Source organism: Equus przewalskii, chromosome 1 (assembly GCF_037783145.1).
Source record: "Equus przewalskii isolate Varuska chromosome 1, EquPr2, whole genome shotgun sequence".
NCBI lineage: Eukaryota > Metazoa > Chordata > Mammalia > Perissodactyla > Equidae > Equus > Equus przewalskii.
Window position 1 is genome coordinate 136875688 of NC_091831.1, and position 27026 is coordinate 136902713.

General features: G+C 34.7%; 1 protein-coding gene across 9 annotated transcripts in view; it reads right to left on the bottom strand.

Annotated features, from left to right (window-relative positions):
- Nucleotides 1–27026, bottom strand: part of UNC13C (unc-13 homolog C) — a 585940-nt gene that overhangs the window by 290933 nt on the left and 267981 nt on the right. For all 9 annotated transcript variants that reach the window (XM_070579899.1, XM_070579965.1, XM_070579933.1 and 6 more), the window contains one exon: nucleotides 1705–1874. In XM_070579899.1, the coding sequence (XP_070436000.1) occupies nucleotides 1705–1874 (170 nt within the window). The remainder of the gene's footprint in view (nucleotides 1–1704; nucleotides 1875–27026) is intronic.

The following is a 27026-nucleotide window of genomic DNA, read 5'->3' on the forward strand; positions in this document are numbered from 1 at the left end:
AAAGATTAAACTTCGGCAATGAGCACACAAAAGTACAAACAGGGTGAACAGGCAAAGGCTTCCATGTCACATGGCATCATATTTTCCTCTCCATAAACTGAAGGACGGTTTCAGCTTGAGAGCTGGATAGTTGATTTTAGTGATAGTACATTCAAGTTCCTTGGCAAACTGAGTATACCCATGTACATTTTTTCAAAAGAACAAGTTCAAGAATTTCTGTTTTGAATTCCAACTGCTTCAATTCAAGGACACGCTAACTTACTGTAGAAAAAAAGTCCACATATAGGTAAGCCACTTTAATTAAAACACAGTTTGGGAGTATGACACAGAGTTAATGGCCTGAAGTTTACCTTTGCCTAGCCTCTGAGTTTTCATAAATAAAGTTATTTAATAGTATAAACAAGATACAGGAGGATGATCGTTATAACAGAGGTAAAAATTGTATGCCAATAATGTAGGAGCAGCAATTTTTTTTAAAGATTTCTTTAAATATATATATGTATATATATATATATATATTTTTTTTTTTTTTTTTTGCTTAGGAAAACTCGCCCTGAGTTAACATTTGTGCCAATCCTCCTCTATATTTTTGTCCATGACTGGTGAGTAAAGTAGGTCGGCACTTGGGATCCAAACTGGTGAACTCAGGCTGCTGGCGGAGTGTGTGGAACTTTAACCACTAAGCCACCTGGCTGGGCCCTTCTTTAAAATATTTTTTGATACTGAGTTCTTAGTATCATCTGGATGATGAGTAATATATCTTTCTATCTTTAAATTATTATATTATTTAGAGTTTCATTAATTCTATGTGAGTCTTTCCCTTTCTTTGTCAAATATTACATTACTTGAAGTATGTAGATTTTTCCAAAGCTAAAAGCACTCTTTAATTTGCTTAAATATATTGGTATCTTAAATGGAAATTCTTTGTAATTCTTGGACTGTGTGAACACTTCTTTGATTCACAACCAGCCCTTAAAAATTTAATTAAAACACTTCAGAGGATATGATTAAGAAATCTTAGATCATGTCTTTTACAGAGACTGAGGGGATCCATATATTTTTTACAATTATTAAATCAGCACTGAATATTGGTTATTATTTAAGTCTAGTAAAACTCAAATTAAGACATGTTTATTTAATTCTTGGCTCCAAAATAAAATTTCATTTAAAAAATCATGCCAATTAAGCATACTCTAAATATCTTCATCATCAGAGTAAGCATAAATCCACATATTTACTTGGCTTTGCCAACTAAAGCCTACTTTTATATCATCACTTAAAAGATATTCAAAATATACTTTTCCTTTATTGCCAAAATTTCATTAAGAGACCAAAAAGAAACAACTCAAACAGTATTAGGTCATAAATTGATTATTTGTTTCTTATACATTTGGCAAAAGGTTTTGAAGGAATATTTTATGAATTAAAAATTAATAATGGAATATTTTTCTCCTAAAAGACACCTAGTTGATTCTCTGAAAGGATTTTGTCTTTTCATCACTAATTTACCAACATCTTTCAATAATACTGAGTTTGAATAAATAATTATCACCTTTAGTTTCTAATGAAACTGAACAGCCTAAAGTCGAACAGAACGTTCCAGAAAGACATTGGTTATTTTTACGTATATCGGAATATAATACATACCACAGGTATTCTGGAATTTTATTTAACTTTTTTTCAAGTATGTATAAAAATAATCACCTAAGTTGTACCAGACATCCATTTCTCCACTCAGGGTCCTGACTTCTACAATTGTTTGTCCCAGAAAATCATCTGACTCCTTTTTGAAATGTTGCTTGACTCTGGATTTAATGTCATCATCTTCATCCCAGACTCTGACTTTGATTCGATCTGTGGAGTTATGGCACTCACTGAAAAGAAATGTGGTTAAGTTAACAACCATTTCTAACTGCTCTAAATGGCATTTGATGTTAGCAACTTATTTTAAATCTATCTAATCCAGAAAGGCATAGTATATTACATAATAAATGAGATTTCCCACTGACCCATTCCATCTATCTTGCAGGTATCAGAGATATTAAAGAAATGATGCATTAGTTAAATAATGTTAATAAGGGGAAATCCTATCCTATTCCCTCCTATTTCCTTTAACTGAACTAGGTATAATCAAATATGGGTCAAAAATATTTATTTGGGGTGTTTATGACATATTTTCTATTTGCAACAGTTATCTAGAACACAATATCCATGCTCAGAAAATTCTGCACCATAAATATAAAGCTAATTTTATTACATTGGGTGTTGACAAAGTGGATGTCACAGAGCATAAAATGACAATATAGTTATGTGCAAGTACTTGATAAACTAAAAATCCCAGTAAGCACATCGGGTATTGTTAAATCAAGTAGAATTAGAGCAAAATCCTTTTGTTTTTAAGAGTAAACCATGCATTTTAATCCATCCCTTATTTCCAGGTTTCCTCCACCCCTTTTTGTTGAAGCAAACTACTTAGTATTGCCCACACATATTATTGGCTTTCCTGACCCTGTGGCTTTTGTGTATACTCCTTCCTATGCTTCTCTGCCTGCTAACTCATCATCCTTTAAGAATCAGCTAGTCACCTGCTCTATGTAACTTTTTTGCAGCTATATAACAGTTAGGATGATCAACTCTGGCCTCCCAATTTACTCTGTATGTGCATTCACTCTAGCACAGGGGTCTTCAACCTGGCGTCAGTGGATGAGTTCTGAGCACCACCAAACTTGGATTAAAAAAATAATAAAACAACATCATCTTTATTTTCCTTCAATTATGAACACAGGCAACAAACCACAGCATTATTGTCAGTACCTGGAAGATTTTATCACCAATAAAACCACAGATACCTACATATAACTTTACAAGTGTTATGAAACTTGAATTATTTATAACTATCCTTACTGCACTAAAACTATTTTTCAAAACAATTATTTCTTTTCAAGTCTATGTATTTTATTTTAGGGATTTAAAAAATATATAGTTTGGAAAAGGATTCCATAGTCTTCACCAGATTGCCAAATAGGCTTATGGTACAAAATTTATCTAAGAATTCTGGACAGTATACAATCTCTCCCATTAACCTATGAGGCAAGATAATATAGCACACTTAAGAATAAGATTTGGAGTCTGGCATGCCAACGTGCAAATTTTAACTCCACTATTTCTACATAATGCAAGAGTTTTCAATACAGCATTTTGGCAATTTCTAAGATATTTTTGGTTGCTACAAAAATTAAGGGGCACTGTCGGCATTCAGCGGTCTAGGCCAGGGATTTAGACACCCTACCATCTACAGGACAGTCTGCATAATTTGAAATGACCCAAAGGTATTCATGAAGACGCAAAACCCATTGATGATTACCTCAGCTTGGGACTTAAGTCTTTTACATAAAAACACCAACTCTTTTGCATGTTTTTCTAGATACTAAAATTTCCCGGAAAACAACTAGAATGTAAAGCACTAACCAAAGGAGGATTTTTGTTGTTGTTTCTGTTTAGAACTTTACCAAAGGCTGTTTTCCATTTCAAGAAATTACATTACCAATGTCAAAACCACACAAAGTATTTGAATCAAAGTATCTGTATCAGTCTGCAGTTGAGATGGTCACATACATGCTAATTCTACCAATAGATGAAAATATGTGTCTACTAAATTATGTATTCTAGGGTAGTGGCATCTGATTCTTACATATCAAAATACTTTTGTTTCTCCTTTATTTAATACTTGGAACATTGTACTGATTACTTGAAATTATTGTAATATTTCAAATTATGTATTATTTTGTTTCAGCACTAAAAAGTCATCATAAATTATTTTATATAAAAAGGGTCATTGGATCTGATAAGGTGGAGAACTACTAACTACTTCTACCTGACTTAACCTCTATGAGTCTCAGTTTCCTTTTTTTTTTTTTTTGCTGAGAAAGATTAGCCCTGAGCTAAGATCTGTTGCCAATCTTCCTCTTTTTTTTGCTTGAGGAACACTAGCCCTGAGCTAACATCTGTGTCAATCTTCCTCCACTTTTATGTGGGTTGCCACCACAGCATGGCTGATGAGTGTTGTTAGTCCATGCCTGGGATCCAAACCCATGAACTCAGGCTGCTGAATGGAACATGCCAAACTTAACCATCACACCATGGGACCAGCCCCAGAATCTCAGTTTCTTTATCTATAAAATGCAGGTAATGATACCTGTCTTAGAAAATATTTATGGAAAATAAGTGAAATAACATCTTACAGTAGTTAGGACAGTGACAGATACATAGTGTTTGATTTATTAGTCATTATTATTATACTATCATTATCGTATAGTTCTTTTTGAACTTAGAACCTATGTTTGTTAATATATCTATTCTTGACATAGTTTCTAGCAGATGTCTGACACTCAAAAACTATTCATTAAAGAAAATCTGCAAAGTTGTGTCAAAATAAAATAACCTTATATTTGAAGGATAAATAATTTTATCATTCTTAGAAATAGTGTATTTCCCAAAGAAGTTCTACAATTTTGATAGCTAAACACAACCTGAAATAATGGTAGCAAAGATATTTACATACTGAAATCTTTGGCAATTTACCAAAAATTTATATTTAAAATGACTAAAATTTTAATTTCTTTCCTATCAAAAACAAAAAGTCAACAGAGAAACAAAAATCCACCTACCAGCCCATTTGCCTCATCTTTATCTTAGAAAAGTGAAAGAAAACTTAAGAGTATCAGGAAAAATATCTTTGCCATAAACTTAAAACACACAGCATTACAAAAGCAGAAAGAAATCCTTTCTTGTCACCTTTTGATAAAATAAATCACCAGAGTTCATGTAAGTCCTAGGAGACAGAGATCTAATATATTTCTTCCCTGCAAAAAAACAGGTGCAATAAATAGCAAGCTAGAGATAATAAAGATTGGAATAAAGACTGGTAAATATTTCTAGCATCTATTCTTTAGGAAGACAAAAATATCCCATCTCATTTTCAAGAATTTTTGAAGCTCTAGTGTTTGTTATAAATTTAAGGTAAAGATTTTTAGCTAGTTACATACACACACAAATAGTAATTCACATAAAACAGTAATGACATAAGTATGCATGTATGTGTATATATATATATGTACACACATATATACATATACACATACATACATGTACATGCATTATAACCTCTCCTTCTGTTTGTACATAATTCATAATTGTTTACGTACACCTATCCATTCTGTGTGTTTGTGTGTGTTTATTATAGATAAAGCAGAAAGACAATAGTATCTTTTTGTCCAAATTTCTATTAGAAATAGCTCTTTTTTATTTTGTACCAGGTACACCTTCCAAACGACTGCTTACATTTCCATTATTTTCTTCATTAATTTGTTTTGCATTTTTTATTTTTATTATGATATCAAGAGTTCACTATGCCCTCATCCATATATCCATCTATTCATTCAGTCACCCATTGAGCAGTTATTTATTGAATACCTACTAACGTGCAGACACAATTGAGGCTTAGTGAAGTTAGATAATTCAACCAACCAAACTCTTTCTGGTTTTAATGTCTAAATAAAATGTATGTGATATTAATGGATTCAGGACAAAATATAAATAATCGATTATGCGCCCCATGGATATACTAGCGATTCTGCTGAAGGGAATTTGAATCTCTGCGTTTCTCATTGATTCTGTTTTTTTTCATGTTTTAATTAAGTAAACTTTAAAATTCATAATAATTTTAGATTCATGGAGAAGAGTAGTTTGTACTTGTATAGGTACATTTTTGTATACAGAAGCAGCTGGCTTTTCTCAACCATGCAGGGTTCCAAATTATGATATTCTCAGTCAATTTATATTGCCGGACACAAGCAGAGTGAGTTTCTTTTGGCATAGCTGTTCTCCCTTGCGTCTCTGCTTACAGACTGTTTAGCTAAATAGTAACTCATGTAGTAATTTTTAAACAATGAAGGGAGCTCCAATAACAGAACTTAAAATGTAGAATTGACTCTGTAGAGGAGATGATGGGGGAAGACAGCAAAGATTTAATTGCCACAGGCTGGAAAGCGGATGCATTTTGAAATGCAATAGCAAAACAGCTGGTCAAACTGTTGCTTGCTATGCCTTGGAACTCCAACCACATGCCAATTGAAGCTTTTTTATCAGTGCGAATGGTAGGAATAAAATTCAGAATATTGGCATATACTTATTAACTTTTACTGCTCTCATAAATGTAGAGTAGAGATGCATTCAAACTAGAGCTAGACAATCTATAAGCAGAGATGCAAGGGAGCACACCTATGCCAAAAAAGGCTCACTCTGCCTGTGTCCTGCAGTATAGATTGGGTGAGAATAATTTGGAACCCTGCATGGTTGAGAAAAGCCAGCTGCTTCTGTATACTAAAATGTTCCTACACAAGCAGAGGTTTCTAAGTGCAACTTCAAAAAGAGATAAAATTGCTACCCCAGGGCTTTTCAAATCCTTTCCTTTAGGAAGTTTCTGAGTGACAATGAAGGGGAATTTAGTGGGAAGGATTAGATTAATGGTGTTGCATTCTCACCCTGGTGTGCTATTTTTCTGGGGCTGAGGCAGCAGCCCTTAGGTTAAGGGAGAAAAGTTGATCAGAACAAAGGAACCAATAGGAAAGAGTTAAAATTTCCAGGCTTATGTGGTTACTCTTAAAATTGTCTTGAAACCCATCTTCTGGAAGCCTGGTAAATTTTTCAGGAAACAGTATTAGAAAATGTGACTCAGGCTGGCTACAGCTATACTTAATGTGGTTTCTGGGTCCTGGAAGTGACGGCAATCGGAAGTGGGCTCCAAGTAGAGTCTCTTCCTAACTAGGAAGATCATACGTCAGGATTTCTTGAGATGATCCCAATTTACAGTTATTGTACATATGTAATGCCTTTTAATTATTTTTAGACCCCTGTTTCATTTATTTTCACTTTATGCAGTAGCTGCCTAGATTTGTAGACATCAACAAATTGGGTAAGGAAGGTCTCCCCTGATGTAGAATCAAGAACTTGGAGGAAATGGATAAAAGGAATTCACCCAGAAAGAACTCCCAGGGCCTGCCAGATTGGCTAGCCAAGTAACTACTTCTGTTGCTAGGATCAAGAAGCCCTGAGTGTACCCGTCCAGCAAGACTCAATATTTGCTATGTACCAACAACAGTCATGAATTTCTCACTTTCCCTCTTACTGAATGAGACTTTTAAAATCCTGTTATCCTACCTTTTTCTCTCTTCACAATAACACCTTGGTAACATTGGAGGAAAATAACTTGTCTTTAATTCACAGGTTCGAGGATCACAGAGAGCCAAACCTAGAGCTGATGGAGAGACAACCGAAAGATCCTGGACTTCAAGCTAAATATAGTAACTGGATATAATTTTGGGATTACCTATCATGGAAAGAAGAGGATGAATTCATTTCATTTAAAGTAAATACAAAGATAGAAAAGTTGTATATAAATGTTGAATAGCCAAAGAGGTGGAAGGTGGCAGTTACTATAAACTAGTTCACTCAACTTTTCAACCCCTCCTTTCCTGTTCCTACTTTTATGTAATTTCCCAGTCTCCCGTGCAACTAGAGATGACCACTTGACATAGTTCTGCCAATGAGATATAAGCAAAAGTCTTTTGGTCCTGTCTCTTTTATTTTCTTCTTTTATTACCCTGGAACGTGGATTTAGAACAGACTTCACTAAAGATGTTTAAACAGGCAGATAGAATAAGGTTTGTTCTTCAATGGATTTAATTGAGTTACCATACTAGCCCTCAAAGGCCTATATCTGGAATTTTTGTTGAATGAAATAAATAAATCTCTTTTTAACTAAGTCACAATTTTGGCTTAATGGGAAAATGAATGGAATTCTAATTGAATTAAGTGGGAAATGAATAAAAAACCTACTATGTACCTTTTGTTTGACAGTATATGAAATGATTAAAATATGTTTCATTGATGAACTGTTACTATTTTTTATGCTTGCCATGCTTCATGACCTTCCTTAATTATTTAACATGTGTTTCACAAACCCTGACTTTTACGAAAATACAAAGGCTTGCATTTAGATGGGAAAAGATAGGCTTGTGTAATAAACAAAATTTGACAGCAAGAGAAATATCTTTACAAACCGGAGAAAAATTTCTCTCATATGATAGGAAAAGCATGAAATCTTACTCTACTAGACCATTTCCAACCCGATTAATTAGCTAACCAAGGCGCCTGATTTAGTTTACCATTTTGTGAATTTGCTTTTTTTATCATTAGAGTATAAGATATTTTATGGTACAAAGTCTTGATAAAGAAAATAAATACTGTTAGAGCCATTTGCTTCGTAGTTTTCCTTTAATTAAAAATAACTCCCTTCTTAAAGAGTGGTTTCTATGTTTAATTTTATGTTTTTTCATTGTTAAAGAGAGGACTGGTTTTGTTTCCATGGGAATAAAATGTTTTATTCCTTCTCCAATTAAAGGAAAACATTTCTCCCTTCTGGACTCAGGATTATTGTGTATAGTTTGTGGGGGTTATTTTATTTTATATTTTTAATTCACAGTACCATATCTCTGTAGAGCCAATCACTGTTTGGCCAGTTTTCCCTTGGCAGCTATCAAAATGACTAACTTCTCTATAATTATTTATTTCAACTTTGCAAATGATCTCACTGCAAATATTTTTATATTTAGTTCCTGGATATGGCACAAATACATATCGCCTATGATTAAAGCAAAAAACAAACAAACAAACAAACTAACTAAAAAACCAAAACCTAAAGGTTCCAGTTCAAGATGGCAACATAGGAAGAAACTGAACTCACCACCTCTCAAAGACACACCAAGTCAACAGCTGGATACGGAACAATTTCGTCTGAAAAAAACCTAAAGGCTGACTGAGCAATGGCTACACATTGGGCAAACAAGAAGAAAACCACACTGAAGTGGGTAGGAGAGACTGTGGCATAATTTCACCATAAACCCCACCTATAGCACAGAGACTCACGACCCCAACCCAGTCGAGAGGGAGCTGAAAACTGAGGTGCTAGGGGTTTGAACCCCATGCCAGGCACCCCATTTTTTAGGACCTGCACCTGAGAGATGAGCCTCCAAAACACCTAGCTTTGAAAACCACCGGGCTCATGTCCGTGAGATCCATGAGACCCACAGGTCTATAGGGATCTGAGAAATGGTTTTTAAAAGGCTCAAGTGCTGGAACTCACCCACCCTAGGGCCTAGCTCAGAGGCAGCCAATTGTGTCAGACTTTAAGAGAAAGAGGCTCACTTGTATATATTAAAGCATTGACCTGAGGGACAGGCATCTAATTTAACACACACATCTAAGAGCCTGCTGGAACACTCTTCAGGGACAGAGACTAGGGGGGTGCCATCTTCACATCTCCCTCTGCCATGCTCTAGACAGTGGGTGCCACCGTTTTTTTTTTTTCTTTTTCCTACAGGAATAATCTTCATGCTCTCCCTCTGCCTCACTCCAGAGCACCAGTATCTCTCAGAAGGGAATTTTTACATGTGTCCAGTGCCCTGATTTTTGCAGGTGCCACCCAGGGACACACCTGGATGGCCTAGCACTGGAGGCCAGGGGAGCTTGCATTCCTGGGTCCTGCGGGACTGTAATGATTGGAGAGACTTCTTATCAGACTACCACCCCCAGGGCACTGCACAGACAACAAACTAAAACATTCGCAGTCTTTCTGTGAAAGAAGCCTGTTTGCTTCTCTTGGAGCTTCAGCCTTAGGGGTAGGCTTCAAGTTTGTCACAAACCTGGGGCCCTATGCAGCTGCTCTCAGGGAACAAAGGCCAGTGGACATCATCTTTTCACTCTCACTCTGCCTCGCTACAGCTCACCAATATCTCCTAGAAAAGAGCTTATACATTGTCTAGAGCCCTCATTTTTGTGACTGCCACCAGGGGACACCTCCAGATCATCTGGTTGTGCTGGCCAGTGGGGCTTATGCTTTCAGTCCCACAGGATGGTATATACTTACATACTTTAAAAGCTGCTGCCTGAGCGTTTGGCTTCCAATCAGCTTGAATCTAGGTGCTGACTGAGGACCTCCCCTTTGGGACATTGACAGGTCTTGTAAAACCCTCAACTATCGGGAGCTATTAAAAATATAATAGGCTGCTTAGATAATCACAAAGGTTTGAGAGGCAACAAACAGGTAGGGCAGGGTTGAATGGCAAGGTTTATCTGCTATACAAGGCCACTACTTCAAGACTGGGAGAAGTCGTTCTTTCATCTAATGCAAAGAAAACAACACAGAGAGTGAAGCAAAATGAAGAAACAAAGGAATATGCTCCAAGCAAAGGAAAAAGATAAAGCCTCAGGAAAAAACCTTAATGAAATACAGATGAGTAACTTACCTGATAAAGGGTTCAAAGCAGTAGTCATAAAGATGCTCACCAAACTTGGGAGAAGAATGCATGAACACAGTGAGAAGAAAGAGATAGAAAATATAAGAAAGTACCATACAGAGGTCACAGAGCTGAAGAATACAATAATTGAACTGAAAAACACACTAGAGGGGTTCCACATCAGACTGGATTAAGCAGAAGAAAGGGTTGGTGAGCTCATGACAGGGCAGTGGAACTCACCCAATGAGAGCAGCAAAAAGAAAAAGAATGAGAAAAAAGTGAAGATAGCTTGAGAAACTCATGAGACAACATCAATGGGAGTATAATTCCCATTATAGGGGTCCCAGGAGGAGAAAAGAGAGAGAAAGGGGCAGAACACATATTTGAAGGAACAGTGGCTTAAAACTCCTAACCTGGGGAAGGAAACAGATATCCAGATCCAGGAAGCCCAGAGAGTTCCAAATAAGGCGAACTCAAAGAGATCCATACCAAGACACATTGCAATTAAAACGTCAAATTTAAAGACAATGGGAGAATCTTAAGAGCAGAAAGAGAGAAACAATTTGTTAGGTACAAGGAAATAAGCATATTTTTCAGCAGAAAGTTTGCAGGCCAGAAGGGAATGGCATTGTATATTCAAAGTACTGAAAGAAAAAAACTTCCAACCAAGAATAGTCGGCAAAGTCATCACTCAGAATTGAAGAAAAGAGAAAGAGTTTTCTAGACAACTAAAAGCTAAGGGAGTTCATCATCACTAAACCGGACTTACAGAAAATGTCAAAGGAACTTCTTTAAGATGAACAGAAAAGCCACTAATTAGTAACAAGCAAATATATGAAAATTAATTCTCACTGGAAAGGTAAATATATAGTAAAAGTAGTGGAATAGTCACTTATAAAGTTACCATGAAGGTTAAAAGACAAAAGTAGTAAAAATAACCATAACTACAATAACTAGTCAAGGAATATACAAAATAAAAAGGTATAAAATGTGACATCAAAAGCACAAAACATGGTGGGGGAAGTAAAAATGTAGAGCTTTAGAATGCGATCAAACTTGTTATCAACTTAAAACAGACTGTTACAGATATAAGTTATTATATGTAAGCCTCATAGTAATCACAAAGCATAATCCTACAGTAGATATACAAAAGATAAAGAAATCTAAGCATACCACTATAGAAAGTCATCAGGCCACAAAGGAAGAGAGCAAGAGAAGAAGAAAGGAATAGAGAGGAACTACAAAACAGCCAGGAAACAATTAACAAAATGTCAATAAATACATACCTATCAATAATTACTTTAAATGTACATGGACTTAATTCTCCAATCAAAAGACAAAGAGTAGCTGAATGGGTAAAAACAATGTGACCCATCTATATGCTGCCTACAAGACTCACTTCAGATGTAAGGACACACACAGACTGAAGGTGAAGGGTTGGCAGAAGATATCCCATGCAAATGGAAACCAAAATAAAGTTGGGTAGCCATACTTAACACTTAGATTTGTTAGAATGGCTATTATCAAAAAGACAAGAAATATTGTTGGCAAAGATGTAGAGAAAAGAGGACCCTTGTGCCCTGTTTGTGGGAATGTAAATTGGTGTAGCCATTATGGAAAACAGCGTGGAGTTTCCTCAAAAAATTAAAAATACAACTACCATACGATCCAGTTATTCCACTTCTGGATATTTATCTGAAGAAAACAAAAAACACTAACTTTAAAAGATACATACACCCCCATGTTCATGGCATCATTATTTACAATAACCAAGACAAGGAAACAACCTAAGTGTTCATTAATGGATAAAGAATGTTATTCAGTCATAAACAAGAATGAAATCTTGTCATTTCTAACGATATGGGCATTATGCTAAGTAAAATAAGTCAGACTGAGAAAGACAGATACCTTGTGATCTCACTTATATGTGAAAAATGGAAACAAAAACAACAAAAAACAAGCTCACAAATACAAAGAATAGATTGGTGGTTGCCGGAGGTGAGGGTGGGGCTTGTGAGAAACGGGTGAAGGGGGTCAAAAGGTACAAACTTCCAGTTATAAAATAAGTCATGGGATGTGATGTACAACACGGTGACTATAGTTAATCACATAAAAACCATCCTTGAAAAGGGAAAATGATCAAAGTGGAAGGAATCTTAAATAAATACCAATTGTGAAAAGAAATGTTACGATTGAAAACTCAATTATCATTGAGTATCATTAACTTTCAAAAAAAAACACAAACATCTGTTGCTACCCAAGTTATCAAAGTTTAACTTATTCTGAGACGGATTGTTCTAACTAGAGAGATGCCCTTGGATTTCATAAAGTCGATGAAGACTGATTTCAATGAAAAACCCAGCTCTTGCTCAAGTAATCATCCCCTGGTGGGAAGTCATTACTGTAGTTGTATATAAGCAAATAGTTATTCAAAAATGAAAGGTACACCCATAGTCAAGCTAGAGCTAATGAAGTAACTAAAATTTGTCTCCCATGGCACCTATATCAGAAAAAAAGCCAGCAGTAAGTGACGTTACCATCAAAAATAATATTTTTTAAGAATATGTAAAATTCTAGGTACACATTGTATAGCAAGTGAGATTCTATAATATTTTAAATATTATACCCAGTTTTATTTATAGACACATTAATAAGAGAGATATTAAGCACATATGAATAAAATATATATATATACACACACTGAATTAAGCTGTAAGGTATATGTCAAAATATGGGAGCTAGAATTAAAAGCTTATTTTATTCTTTATATTTTTAAGTTATGATGAATAAAATTGTATTTTAAAATATCTAGCAATTATAAATAATCCCATTTCAACGCAGGCTGGAAGGCTGGGTGTTGATTAAGAAAATCATCAGGCAGAAATCTGCAAGAGCCATCCTGAGGCAAAGCAGCAGCCTTTCAAACAGTAATTAAATTCTCTAGTTACAGCTTAGTTCCTTAAACTCTGACCCATCAAGTGGAAAAATGGTGAGACATTCAACGTCCACATTTCTTCTTTGTGATTTATATGAATTATGTAATTCACCATATTGGCATCTCATTTGTTATTGACTCAAGATCCCTAACCCTATTATCTTTGAATTCTATTACAGTAGATAGACAAACTCTAAGTTCAAAACTCAGTGACAGTGCACAGCAACTTTTCCTGCCTGCATTTATCAAGGACAATTTAATTATGGGAGTTAGGATCAAAAAACAGTCCAACATTTTACTTTTGTTTAAGTTTTCTTGAGGTTTTTCTTTGTAATATTTGAACATTTTTGATCCATTTTATAAATCAAGGACATAGAAGACAATAAAAATACGAACAAGAAATGAAATATATTATTAGAAGTATTTTCAAAAAAGGAAAGGAAGTGAAGAGGAATTCATGCACTGGCATTTAAGGGTTGGCTGAAGGAGGTCCTTTTACTATAATAGATCAAAGAACCAAAGGGTAAAGTATGACCTTATAATATATGTTCATTTCTCTGCCCCACCTTCTAGCCCCACAATTAGATCATTAAAACCTCAGTCTTGTATTCTATTGTTATACCTAACATTTTCTCCACAGATATTAATGCTGCATAATAAACTTATTTTTACAGCTGTTTTGAGAATTACAGTCATGCATTGCTTCACAATGGGGATACATTCTGAGAAATGTGTCTTTTAGACAATTTTGTCATGTGCAAACATCATAGAGTGTGCTTACACAAATCTAGATGGTATATCCTACTACATACCTCGACTATATGGTACTAATCTTATGGGACCACCATCACATACACAGTCCATCATTGACCAAAACGCCATTATGCAGGGCATGACTGTATTGAATATTAAGCAATATTAAAACAATATTAACATTAATTAATAATTAGTAACTAATAATATTAAAATAATAAAGGTAAGATACTTATTTGTCTAGAAAAATACTTTTGAGTCCATTTTGCTGTGGAAGAAAGAGACCATTTAGGAAGAAAGATCAGAAAACAGGAAGATCTATATGATATCACTTACATGTGGAATCTAAAAACCAAACTTGTAAAAACAGAGGGTAAAATGGCCATTAGCAGCGGCTGGGGGATGAGAGAATAGGAGAGATGTTGTTTAAGAGTACAAACATGGGACCGCCCTGTGGCTGAGTGGTTAAGTTCATGCACTCTGCTTTGGCGGCCCAGGTATTCGCCGGTTCAGATCCTGGGCGTGGACATAGCACCACTCATCAGGGCATGTTGAGGTGGCATCCCACATGCCACAAGTAGAAGGACCCACAACTAAAAGTATACAACTATCTCCTGGGGGGGATTTTGGGAGAAAAAAAGCAAAAAAAAAAAAAAAAAAAGAGAGAGATTGGCAAGTTGTTAGCTCAGGTGTCAATCTTTAAAAAAACACAAAAGGAGTACAAACTTGCAACTAGTGGATCACTTAGTCCTGGAGATCTAACACACAGCATGGTGAATAGAGACAACAACACTATATTATAATCACTAAACTTGCTAAGAGACTAGATCCTAATTATTCCCACCACAAAAAAGAAACGATAATTATGTGAGGTGACAGAGGTGCTAACACTAGAATGACAATCATACTACAAAATATAAATGTATCAAATCAACATGTTGCACACCTTAAATTTATACAACATTATACATTAAATATACTTCAGTTAAAAAACACATGTAGAAAACAGGAGGATCAAACTGCTTTCTCAGAAAAGCAGGAGAAATGGGTGTGTGTAAGTGTAAGTGTGTGTGTGTGTGTGTGTGTGTGGGTGTGATGGGGGTGGTTTCTACTCACCAATTTTGTTTCACCATATATTAGCCTCAATCAAACATTTTATTCATTGTGGTTCTTAGGGCAAAGATATCTTTTTCCTACTTGTCTGTATGGTGAACAATTACCCATTTTTCAAGACACAGATACAATATGACCTCTGTAAAACTTCCCTGGGAGCTGTCTTTGTTTGTTTATTTTTTCTTTTTCATTGTCCAATCCCTAGTACCTGCAGCAAATAGATATTCAAAAATTGTTTACCAAATAAATAAGAGGCATATCACAGTTAAGAGTAATCATACTCTTCTTTTTTGCTGTTCATTAAAAACTTCAAATACCCATGTTCCAATTAGTGGCATAATTATGTAGCTGAAATGGGACCATTTGTTTGAAGTTGGAAATAAGGTCTTCTTTGGATATATGTTTGACGTTTATTTGACATTTGAATAATGACATTATCTTCCCAAATCTGACTTTTCTTTACGTGGTGATATGAATTTTTTTCTTAAACTTTCTTGCCCATAGAACAAAGAGCTCTGTGTCAGTCATCTATAAGGAAACAATAACGTAACTGTAAAGGGCCTGGAACAGTGTATGTTGCTGTTGTTTTTGGCTATCCTATTCTAGCTCTAATATTCCAAGGTCTGTGATTCATAGTATAAGTTATGCCTTTTTTCATTTTACTTTCAAGGTCAATGTGTATCAGGCATGATGGAGTAATGGAACAAGTGTGGAAAAAGATCTGCTTGATTCAAATTTCATTTGAGCCACTTACTAGTAATATGACTTTGGGCAAGTTATGCAATTATGCTGACCCTCCTTGCCCAATATATTAAATCAGAATATCAATAATTATCTTTTAAAGATGATTAAATATGTATCTGTAAAACAGAATTGTGCTGAGCACTTAGTAGGTTTTTAATTACAGCTAGCTAACTAATATAGCTAATTATATCATTTAAACATATAAATGTATTTTGCCTTTAACAGCAAAGTACAAGTTACTGCAGATATATAAAATGGCAAAAATTTTATTAGCCTAATTATCAAATCAGATAAACTTGATTAAATATGTAATGCATACTAATACAACAAAATCTTATTCAACTATTAAAAATACTGTTTTAGATGGCTATAATCACTAAGACTAAAAATAACAAATGTTGGAGAGGGTGTGGAGAAAAGGGAACCCCGGTGGCAGTGCAAACTGGTGCAATCACTATAGAAAACAGTATGGAGATTTCTCAAAAAACTAAAAATAGAAATACCATATGATCCAGCTACCCACTACAGGGTATCTATCCAAACAACTTGAAATCAACAATCCAAAGTGACCTCTGTACTCCTATGTTCATTGTAGCACTATGCACAATAGCTAAGACATGCAAGCAATCCAAGTGCTCATCGGTCGATGATTGGATAAAGAAGATGTAGTATATACACTTATACTATATATATATATACACACACACACATACATATACACACATACATACATACATACACATAATGGAATACTACTCAGCCATAAAGAAGACAAAACTATCCCATTTGCAACAACATGGATGGACCCAGAGGGTATTAAGGTAAGCAAAATAAGCCAGACTGAGAAAGACAAACACTATATGACTTCACTCATATGTGGAAGATAAACAAACACATGGAAAAAGGAAACGTTCAGTGGTTACCAGGGGAAGGGGGTGTGGGATGAGCCCAGGGGGTGAAGGGGAGCACTTACATGGTGATGAAGAAGAAATAATGTACAACTGAAATTTCACAATGATGTAAACTATTAAGAACTTAATTTTAAAAAATACTGTTTTAGGCGAGAGTTTATTTCGAGGCTCTCTAATCTGTTCTATTGCTCTATATGTCTATCTTTATGACAGTACTATACTATTTTGGTTACTATAGCTTTACAAATTTTTAAGTATACAGTACAGTATTGTTGATAGGTACAATGTTGTATAGCAGATCTCTAGAACTTATTTCTCTTGCTTAGTTGAAACTTTTTGCCTGTTGTTAAGTATCTCCTCATTCTCCCTCTCCCCAGCCCCTGGAAACCACCTTTCCAGTCTTTAATTCTATGAAATTTCTATTTTAGAGACCTCATATAAGTGGAATCATACAGGATTTTTCTTTCTGTGACTGGCTTATTTCACTTAGCATATGTCCTCAAGTTTCATACATGTTGTTGTCTATTGCAAAATTTCCTTCTTTTGTAAGGCTGAATAATATTCCATTGTATGTTTATACCACATTTTCTTTATTCATTCACCTGCTGATGGACATTTAGGTTGTTTCCACATCTTGGCTACTGTGAATAATGCTGCAGTGAACATGAGAGTGGTAATATTTCTTTGAGATTCTGATTTCAATTATTCTGGATAAATACCCAGAAGTAGAACTGGTGAAACATATGGTGGTTTTATTTTCAATTTTTTGAGGAAATTCCATATTGTTTTCCATGGTGGCTGCATTTTTCATTCACATTAAACAACGTACTAAGGTTCATTGACAAGGTTGTCAAGACTATACAGTAGGAAAAGATAGAAAGGAACTGGGACCACAGAGGGGGATCCCATCCAATGGGAACTTGAATCATGGAGGAGACTCAAATATTGCTGATAGTACTGTCCAAGGCAGAGAGAGAAGGCAAGAAATACCCTGACTTCTCCCATCCTCTTATTTTTGATCTCACTGCAGTGCCTCCTGATGGCTAACCCACAGTGGGCCAGGTAGCCTTCAGAGTTCAGTTCCCTGAGATACAGAGCCTACCAAAGAAATTTCAGGGAATGAATGAAAGAGCAAGCAGGCAAATGCCAAAATCATATAGAAAATGCCACAGAAAGATACATAAAACTACACTCAACTTGAAGTATTTCTTTCCTCTCTTATTCCTTTCAGCATTTCTTAGTCCTTCACTGAGAGGTCTTGGCATTTGCATCTCGATAGACAAAACTCTTTAATGCTAAAAGAATTTTTCTAGAGTGTATCATCCAACTTCCTTCTTTTGGAAAGGGAACTGATAAACAAACAATAATAAACATTTTTTCCCTAGGTAATACAATGAGTGATTTGGAAAAAGTTATGAGTATAAAAATTCTTTGGAAAAATAATAGTGCTTTATAAATGTGAACCATTTTATTATCATTAATTTTATACTTATATATTCATTCTATATAAGTATTTGGATGCTTTAAAGACTTTTTAAAAAATATTGAGTGTTTTCAGAACAATGGAGGACCCCTTTACCAATTTCCACTGCAACGAGAAAAATTCGTATTATATATTTGCATCCACTGCATTACTTGATTCATTGAATATTATTGTCAATTTTTTAATGGAAAGATATTGTATAATATTAGTCTCTACTTTTAAAAAGTTTGATACACTGTTTTCTGCATGTAAGTACCTATTTCGAATTGCTACAAATGCGGGATCATACTCTACATACCATTTGGCATCTTGGCCTTTTTTATTTAATATGTCACATACATCCTGACATATACACATGTATATCATTCTTTTTAACGATTATATAGTATTCCATTATACAAATGTGTCCTAATTATTTAATTCATCCCCTATAGATAGTAGATGGGCATTTGTGTGGTTTCCAATTTACTGTTACAGTGTTACACAGAACGCCTTGTATGCACATCTTTATGAACTTGCAAAAATATTTTAATCAAGTTATTAAAAATGGATTTTCTAAGTTGAAAAGTATTATATTAATAATATACACGTCAGTACCGATACACATACTTACAGACACACACTACTAAAATACCCTTCAGAAGGCATGTATGTGCTCGCCCTTGCACCTGTTTCTCTATACTCTTATTAATACTGAGAATTATCACTTTTTAATCTCTGTTAACCAGACAAGTGAAACCTCCCTTTTCATATTATATTGACTCTTTTAGGGAGCAATATATACATTAAGTGAAATATGTATATACAATATTTTTGTAATACTTTCCTCTTTCCCATAGCAGTCCATCTGAAAAGCAGAAAAAAACTAATGAAAAATGCCCACCCATCACCCTCCCCCACACACATATTTAATAGACCTCTAAAGAGTTTATGACTACTTCTGGCCAGAAAAAAAGGATTAAATTAAATAGCCAGAATTTATTGCTGGCAAGAGAACGGGATCAGTCAGCCTTCATTTCTAGAGCCATTTAACTTGACTTTTTCTTAAAGCCTTCCCCTCACTCTTTGATGGAAAGGAAGAGCTGCTATTCTCCCAGAAACCTTAAAGCAATGAGGGAAATACCAGAAAGCTGCAGCTGCATCAGTTGCATGACCACACTTTATCTGAACAACATACTTGACTCAGGAGTGACAATCATAAAGGTAAATACTATTAACGAACATCCCTCTCATTCCAAATGTCAGCAACACAGTAACACAGCACAGGCTTATGGAAAACTTCTGCGCTAATCGCCAAGGAATTGCTAAAGAGAAGGAATGTTAAGAAATTCTACATTCCAATTAACTTTTCCACTTAAATCTAACCTTCAACCAATTATCTGGAATGGAGCAACTGTGCTTAAGAATTCGTAAATAGTAACGTTGGTTATACTTCAGTCCTCTCTGGACCCTTTTGCTGGGTGTTATGGAAAATACAAAGAGATGGAATCCAAAATGAAAAAAACGAAAAACACCAAGCCACTCCACAAACACAGCAAATCACCTGACAGCACCTGTGATATTTTGGCATTGGTGCCCACCTGCAATAGCTACCCTTTATCATTTAAACGAAAGTATTTTGAAAACTAAAGTTGAATCTATATAATTATGAACAATTTAGCCAAAATTTAGATGAAAAAATTAGCTGAACATTTATTTGGAAGTTTTCAAACTTTAAAAGTTTGTGTAATGAAAATAAAACAACCCAATTTGATCATCTATAAGTCAAATTAAAATATACGAAAACAATTACCTTCTAGATGATAAAAAGGTAATACTTATTATTCAGGTAGAATTCATCTTAAAAGAAGATATTACTTTAAGATGAACCATGTGAAATTGCCAATTTTTTGGAGGTCAAAAGAGTCAAATATCAGTAATTTCATATGGCTTGACCTAGTAATGAGTTTTATATAATGAAGCCTTGTCTGTGTCCTAATTGAAAATCCAGTTTGTACTTGGCAAGTACAAGAAATTCTATTAGATTAAAAAAACTAGTACATTCACAAATCCTAGTCTGATTATTAATCAAGATACTGAAGAAATTAGTGGTGGTTGTGCTGTGGGAAAGCAAGTAAAGAAAAGCATCAAATAACTATAAAGTTGAGGAAGCCCTGGAAATCCTCAAGATTTACTAAATTTGATTCATTTGCAAATGGCAATGATCCTTGAGGGGATCACTTAGACAGTATCTTGAAATGCTTTTCAAGAAACTCAACCATTTTTTAGAGGACGTCTACCAACAGACAATGGATTAATTTTGTCTAGTCAAGGAAATCTAAAGATTTTAAGCTCACGTGAGAATATTATCCTGACCTTTGCCCTAAAGTGGGAGGCAGTCAAAACTTCTGGCTGTTAAGGAGTTTCTTGGGGGTTCTAAAAAGGCAAGGTCCATACTCATTAGGGACTGTAGATAAAGAAAGAGGATACGATTTTAAATAAGGGATAAATTCAGAGTAGGGTGTTAGCATTAAAAAAAAAAGGCAGCGTAGAAGCTAGGCAAAACAGTCCGAGGTCTAAGGTCAGGGCCAGATGGCCACAGAAGGTAAGAAAAGTTAGCCACACTAGTAGACAGCATTCACATGACAGCCACTCTTGCTGCACTGATGTCCTTTCCAGAAACAGAAAATCTTCTAAAGGGACCAACTGTCCATTGGCTACTACTCGTACTTAAAAGGAACCTCACTCTACAGTAGTCCCCGGCCTCCAAGAGTTTCTGGAAAGCCAGTGCATAAATGTATCAGCAACTTAATATTCTCCCAATTTATCATTTTCTCCACAACTATACTTCTGAATTACAAAACAGTTTGGGTTTGAATCATTTAGTTTCATTTTAATCCTTGTAACTGAGAATACAACTGAAAAATAAAACTGGATTAATTGTTTCAACTCCTCCTTGGAACTAAGCAAGGTACAAATAAACATTAGCTTAAAATTAAATATTTAATTAAGCGTCCTTTAAATCATTTTAAATATGGCCCTGATATTAGCAGTGTTAAAAAAATAAAGTTAGTGTCTCCTTTTTTGATAGAATTTTCCCAACACATGTACTTATCTGTCAATAGCAAAGTTTCATAAAGTAATAAATCTCTAATGGCAGCAAGAGCCTTAGATATGATCTTGGGGTAAAAAAGACATGCTAAATGCTCCCCCAACAGCAGAGTCAGTGGGAGTTTTCCATCCTGTGTTTTCTTAACTTTGTCCTCAAGATCTGGGAGGACAGAGTGAAAAAGGACGACAAGATCTAATCATAGTGAAACCTCAAGTGGTTACTTCCTACTGCTTATTTCAGTGCTTTAAATAAATAAAAATACATTGTGTCCCTTTTATTGTCTCTTCAGGTCCAATCTAATCAAAAGCAGCTCAAAGTTTATTAGGTAGAAACATAACTGGAAGAAAATAACAAACGTCTCGTGAAAACTAAAAAGGCATTGGGAAGATTTCATCAGGCAGGAAAACACATATTGTAGAAACAAATAAAAACAATGTCTGAATTAACCAAATAATGCTCAAGTAGCATATACAGAGAACAAAAACATATCTTTGAAATTTCTCGGGAAAGAAATGTCATTGAGCAAACATTAATAAGAAAGAAATAAGGGTGAAGAAATAATGCAAAAGAAATTAGCAGTGAACGTTTATAACAGACAGTTTTATTGGTAAGAAATTAACCTAGAAATTATCATTTGAAAACAATCATTAAGCATATTTTTAGGCTTACTATGTAACATCATTTTAAGATGTCCTCACCCTCAAGCTGCTCAAAACTTAGGTGGGCAAACAACATTAACATATAAAAAAGACATGAAAATCATTAGGGACTATATTAAAAATGCTCTAAAATGTTGTATAACTAATGAGAAAAAATGGTCAATGCAAGCAGATCTGCCTAAGATGGCACTTTCTTTTAATTTTCATAAAGAAATCAATGACTAAGCCGTGAAAAACTTATACCACCATTATGTATCAATCCGTCCCTCCAGAAACCTCCAGTGAGAGTCAAGTACTTAGAAAAAAAACATAGAGGCTGGGGTTTTAGCTCTACTACCAATATCTTCAGGAAAGTCTGAGACTCATTTTTCTCAGCTGTAAATGTGAGAGGACAAATGCCTATGACACTGAGTTTCTTCTGGCATTTAAATGATATTAGATGTATAGAAGAACATTGTAAACTATAAAATGCCAGCACAGAAGGGGTGGTGGTGATGGAGGTCATTGACATCATCATCATTGTGGTTGTCATCATCATCATCATCATTCTAGAAGGAGCAATTCTATATGATCTTGAATTTGTAGAGCATAAATGCATAACTAATGAAATAGTGTTAATAGAGTGATGAAATTAATTTTTCAGAGGTTATTTTATTTAACAGTTTATTGAGATACAACTAACGTACAATTAACTGCACATATTTAAAGTGTATAATTTATTAGGTCTTAGCATATATATTCACCCATGTAACCACTACCACAATCAATATAATTAACATATCCATCACCTCCAGAAGTTATCTTGGACTCCTTGCAATTACTTCCTTCTATCCTTTCTCTCCCTCACTTCCCAATAACCACTGATACGATGTCTTACATTATTAGTTTAGTATTAGTTTGCATTTAGCATTTTCTATAATTTTATAGAAATGGAATTATATAGTATGTACTCTTTTTTCTGAGTTCTTTCACTCAGCATAGTTATTATGAGCTCTATCCATCTTGTTGTATATACCCATAATTCTTTCCTTTTCAGTATTGAATAGTATTTCAGTATATGCATATGCTACAACTGGTATATCTATTCACCTGTTGATGAACATATGGGGTGTTCTCTTTAGAGATTACAAAGAAAGCAGCCATGATTTCTTGTATACAAGTGTGCGTATGGGCACATGCTTTCTTTTCAAGAAACTAACAGTTTCCCCAAGTGGTTGTACGACTTTGTATTCTCACCAGCCATGAAGTTGAATCCCAGTTCATCCATATCCTTGCCAACACTTGGCAACAATAGCATAAAGATCTAGAGGAGACAACTGGAAGTGTACTATTATAAAGTTTTTATATTGTGCGTGAAGTGATATGATATTACTAATAGGTTGACTGTGATAATTTAAAGATATATACTATAAATCCTAAAGCAACCAATAAAATAACAAAATATTGAGATATAAATAACAAAGTAGATCAAATGCAGTTATAAAAAAGTCAATTGGTCTGAAAGAAAGACAGAAAAAGAGACAAAAAAAACCACACCATTCTACTAGTTATGAAATAGTGTTCCATTCTGGCTTTAATTCAGCTTCGTTAACGATTAAGGACATTGAGTATATTTTCATATGCTTATTTGCTACCCATGCAAACGTTCTGTACGCTCTCCAAATTAACATTTACTCTGCTCTTGTTGAGTAAAGTGTTCTAAGTAGCAGACCTACAAGTAGTAGACCTATCTGTGTCTTTATATATTTAAAGTGTATTTCTTATAGGCAGGATATTGCTGGGACTTGCTTTTTTACTCAAGATGATAATCTCTGCCTTTTAATGGCAGTGTTTAGAGTTTTTCCATTGAATGTGATGATTGACGCATTTAGGTTTTAGTCTGTCATCTTGCTACTTATTTTCTATTTTCTTCATTTGGTTTTTACTCTCCCTTTTTTTTAACTTTTTTGAATTTATTAGTAACTTTTTATCATTGAATTTTTCTATTTTGCTGGCATATTTGCTATTACATTTTTGTTTTGTCATTTTAGTGGTTTCTTTATAGTTTATAGTACACATCTTTAAATTATCACAGTCGATCTACAAATGATATTATACACTTTTGCATAGTATAAACACCTTAAAATAGTATATTTCTAGTTCTGTCCCCAGACTTTTATGAAATTATTACTATTTAATTATTATTTAATAATTTATTTAACCCAGGAATAAACTATTGTTTCTGTTTAAATATTGAGTCATTTTTAAAATAAAACTAAATAGTAACATAATAGCTTATTTGTCAATGTAGTTAGTATTTCCAGTTTCTTTATTCATTCTTGTGCCTTTATATAGATCCACATTTTCATTGGTGTCACTTTTCTTCTGCCTGAAAGACTTCCCTTAACATTTCTTGTAGTGCAGCTCAGAGGGAAAAGAATTCTTTTACCTTTTATATGTCTAAAAAAACACCCTTTATTTTGCCTTCTTTAAAAAAAATATTTTTTGCCTTTATTTTTGAAAAGCATTTTATTGGGTATAGAATTCTAGTTTGAAAGTTTTTGTTTCAATAATTTAAAGAAGTTGCTCCACTGTATTATTGCTACCATCACTTCTTATAGGAAGTCTGCTGCCATCTTTATTTTTCTTACTCTGTATGTAGTGTGTCTTTATTCTCTGGAAACTTTCAAGATGTTGTCTTCTTCACTGGTTTTGAGCAATTTGACTATGATGTGTCTTGGTGTAATTTTTTTTCATTTTCTTATGCTCAAGTTCATTGAGCTTCTTGTCTGTGAGTTTGCAATTTTGATCAAATTGGAAAAAAATTTGGCCATTATTTCCTCAAATATTTTTTCTGTACCTATCTTTCTGTCTTCTCCTTTAGAGGACTTCAATTAGACATTTCTTGGCTGCTTGAAGTGATCTCACTTGCTCTGCTTATGTTTTAAAATATTTTTCTCTGTGTTTTGTTTTATATTTTTCCTATTATTATGTCTTTAAATTCAATAGTCTTTTCTTCTGCAATGTCTAATCTGCTGTCATTCCTACTCAGTGTACTTTTCATTTTACACATTGTATTTTTCATTTCCAAAAGTTCAAATTCAGGCTTTTATTTTTTAAATAACTTTCACATCTCCACTTACCTTTTTAATGTGGGGCTTTTTGTACTGACTTTGCCATGGCTCTTGATGGGTGGCTGTTTTGAATGATTGCCACTAGTGAGGGAATAAGGTACTGTGGAAAGGGCATTTAGTGTGATAACAGAGGATAAGGATATGAGTTCTGGTTCTTATACTTTACTTGTTGGATGAGTTCTTTAGCAACAATCTATTGACCTCCCTGAGCCTTAGCTTTCTAATCTGTAAAATGACAACAACAACAACACCAACAATGCTTTGTAAGATAGTTGTGAAATATAATACGTGTGATGGGAGTTGAGATACAGTCAATAGCTATACAAATATCAGTGCCTATAATTAGGATATTTGCAATGATTTTGGTTTTAGATTTTCCCTTCTAGACTTTAACATTTCTTCAATAAGATGCTTACCTGTCTAGAACTTCTTTCACCCAGCTTTCAAATTTTATAATCCTTTAAACACACGTTATTTAGAGGTAAATAACTATTCTATTGTCCAGCCCAGCCAAGATGGCAGAACCATGCAGAACTGCCCATTCTCACCTAACCTCCTAAGATTGGATCTCCCTAGCTGATGATATTAGTCTCAGCACCATCTCCACCCCAACTAGAATGAAAGCTCTGTAAGAGGGAACATTTGTCTTTCATATTTACCTCAGCGTCTATAGCACCTAGGAGAGTGCCTCACACATAAATATTTGTTGAATGAATTATTCCTCTAATGATTGTTGGAACTAGTACTGGAAAAAAATTGTCCAAGAAGTTGGATATTACAGTTCTGGGTCAACAGAGATCAACAAACTTCTAGCTTGCCTAGGACTAGTACTAGCATGTTAATCTCCTTTTTCTTCCTTTAAAATGGTTGGTCCACACATGAGGTACATCCAAGAGGTGTGGAAATGAAGCAAATAGAGGTTGACTTGCATTGTAGTGTTTGGGTCTTAAAAATGCTTGATAGATTTGGATGGTTATAGTGTCCTTACTAGACATATTCCGCTAAGGGAAATTGCTCCAATTTCCAGGCTTAAATCAATCACCAGCAGACCACCAGGACTTCCCTATTCTCCCCTCCTCACACAAAGCACAATTAATGGGTTTAAGATGTTCTGATCGCAGCCTGACCAATACCTCATAACTTTCATGGTTTGTTTCCTAAAGATGAATTGGAATAATTGGCTACAAATGCAAGAAGCTTGTTGCCAGCAAACTGTGAATTCAAGAGTTGGGAGACACATGGCTGTAGGGCCAAGGCTGTTATGAACCACATGCAAGCCAATGATATGAAAGCTATTGAGTAGTGATCAGGAATCAGACCAGAGTACACAGAAGAAGAGGAAGAAGGGAGAGAAGGGGAGGCTGGGAAGGAGATACACAGTGACAGATGAAAGAGATAGAGATAGAGAGAAAGACAGTGAGAGAAAAAAAATATATTGGAGAGGAAGAGACAATCAGAGATGAAGAAAGTGTCAGAGGAAAATAAAGAGAGGAACAAAAGGGCATAATAATTTCTGCCTTTTTGGAGTATACTTGTTTGGCTTTTCCTGGATTCCTGCAAGGGCTTTCTGTGTCCATATAATAAAATTTGTTCCCTCCTAATCCTTTTTCATGGACCAGTTTAAATGTGAAGAGCTCTCTTTCTTCCCCCCAAAAGGGATCCCCACAAAATAGGCCTCATTGCCCCAAGGCTTTGCTGTTTTTAATCCACCTGCTCCCTAAAGATTTGGGAGATTTTGTTTGAATTCTACTTGATCCTCAGTTAAAACTAAGTAAATTACATGGTCGCCTACATCTCGGTCTACAGAATATTTGTTCTGATCTGAAATTTTATGGTTTGTTGACTGTGAATCAATTCTCTTTGGTGACC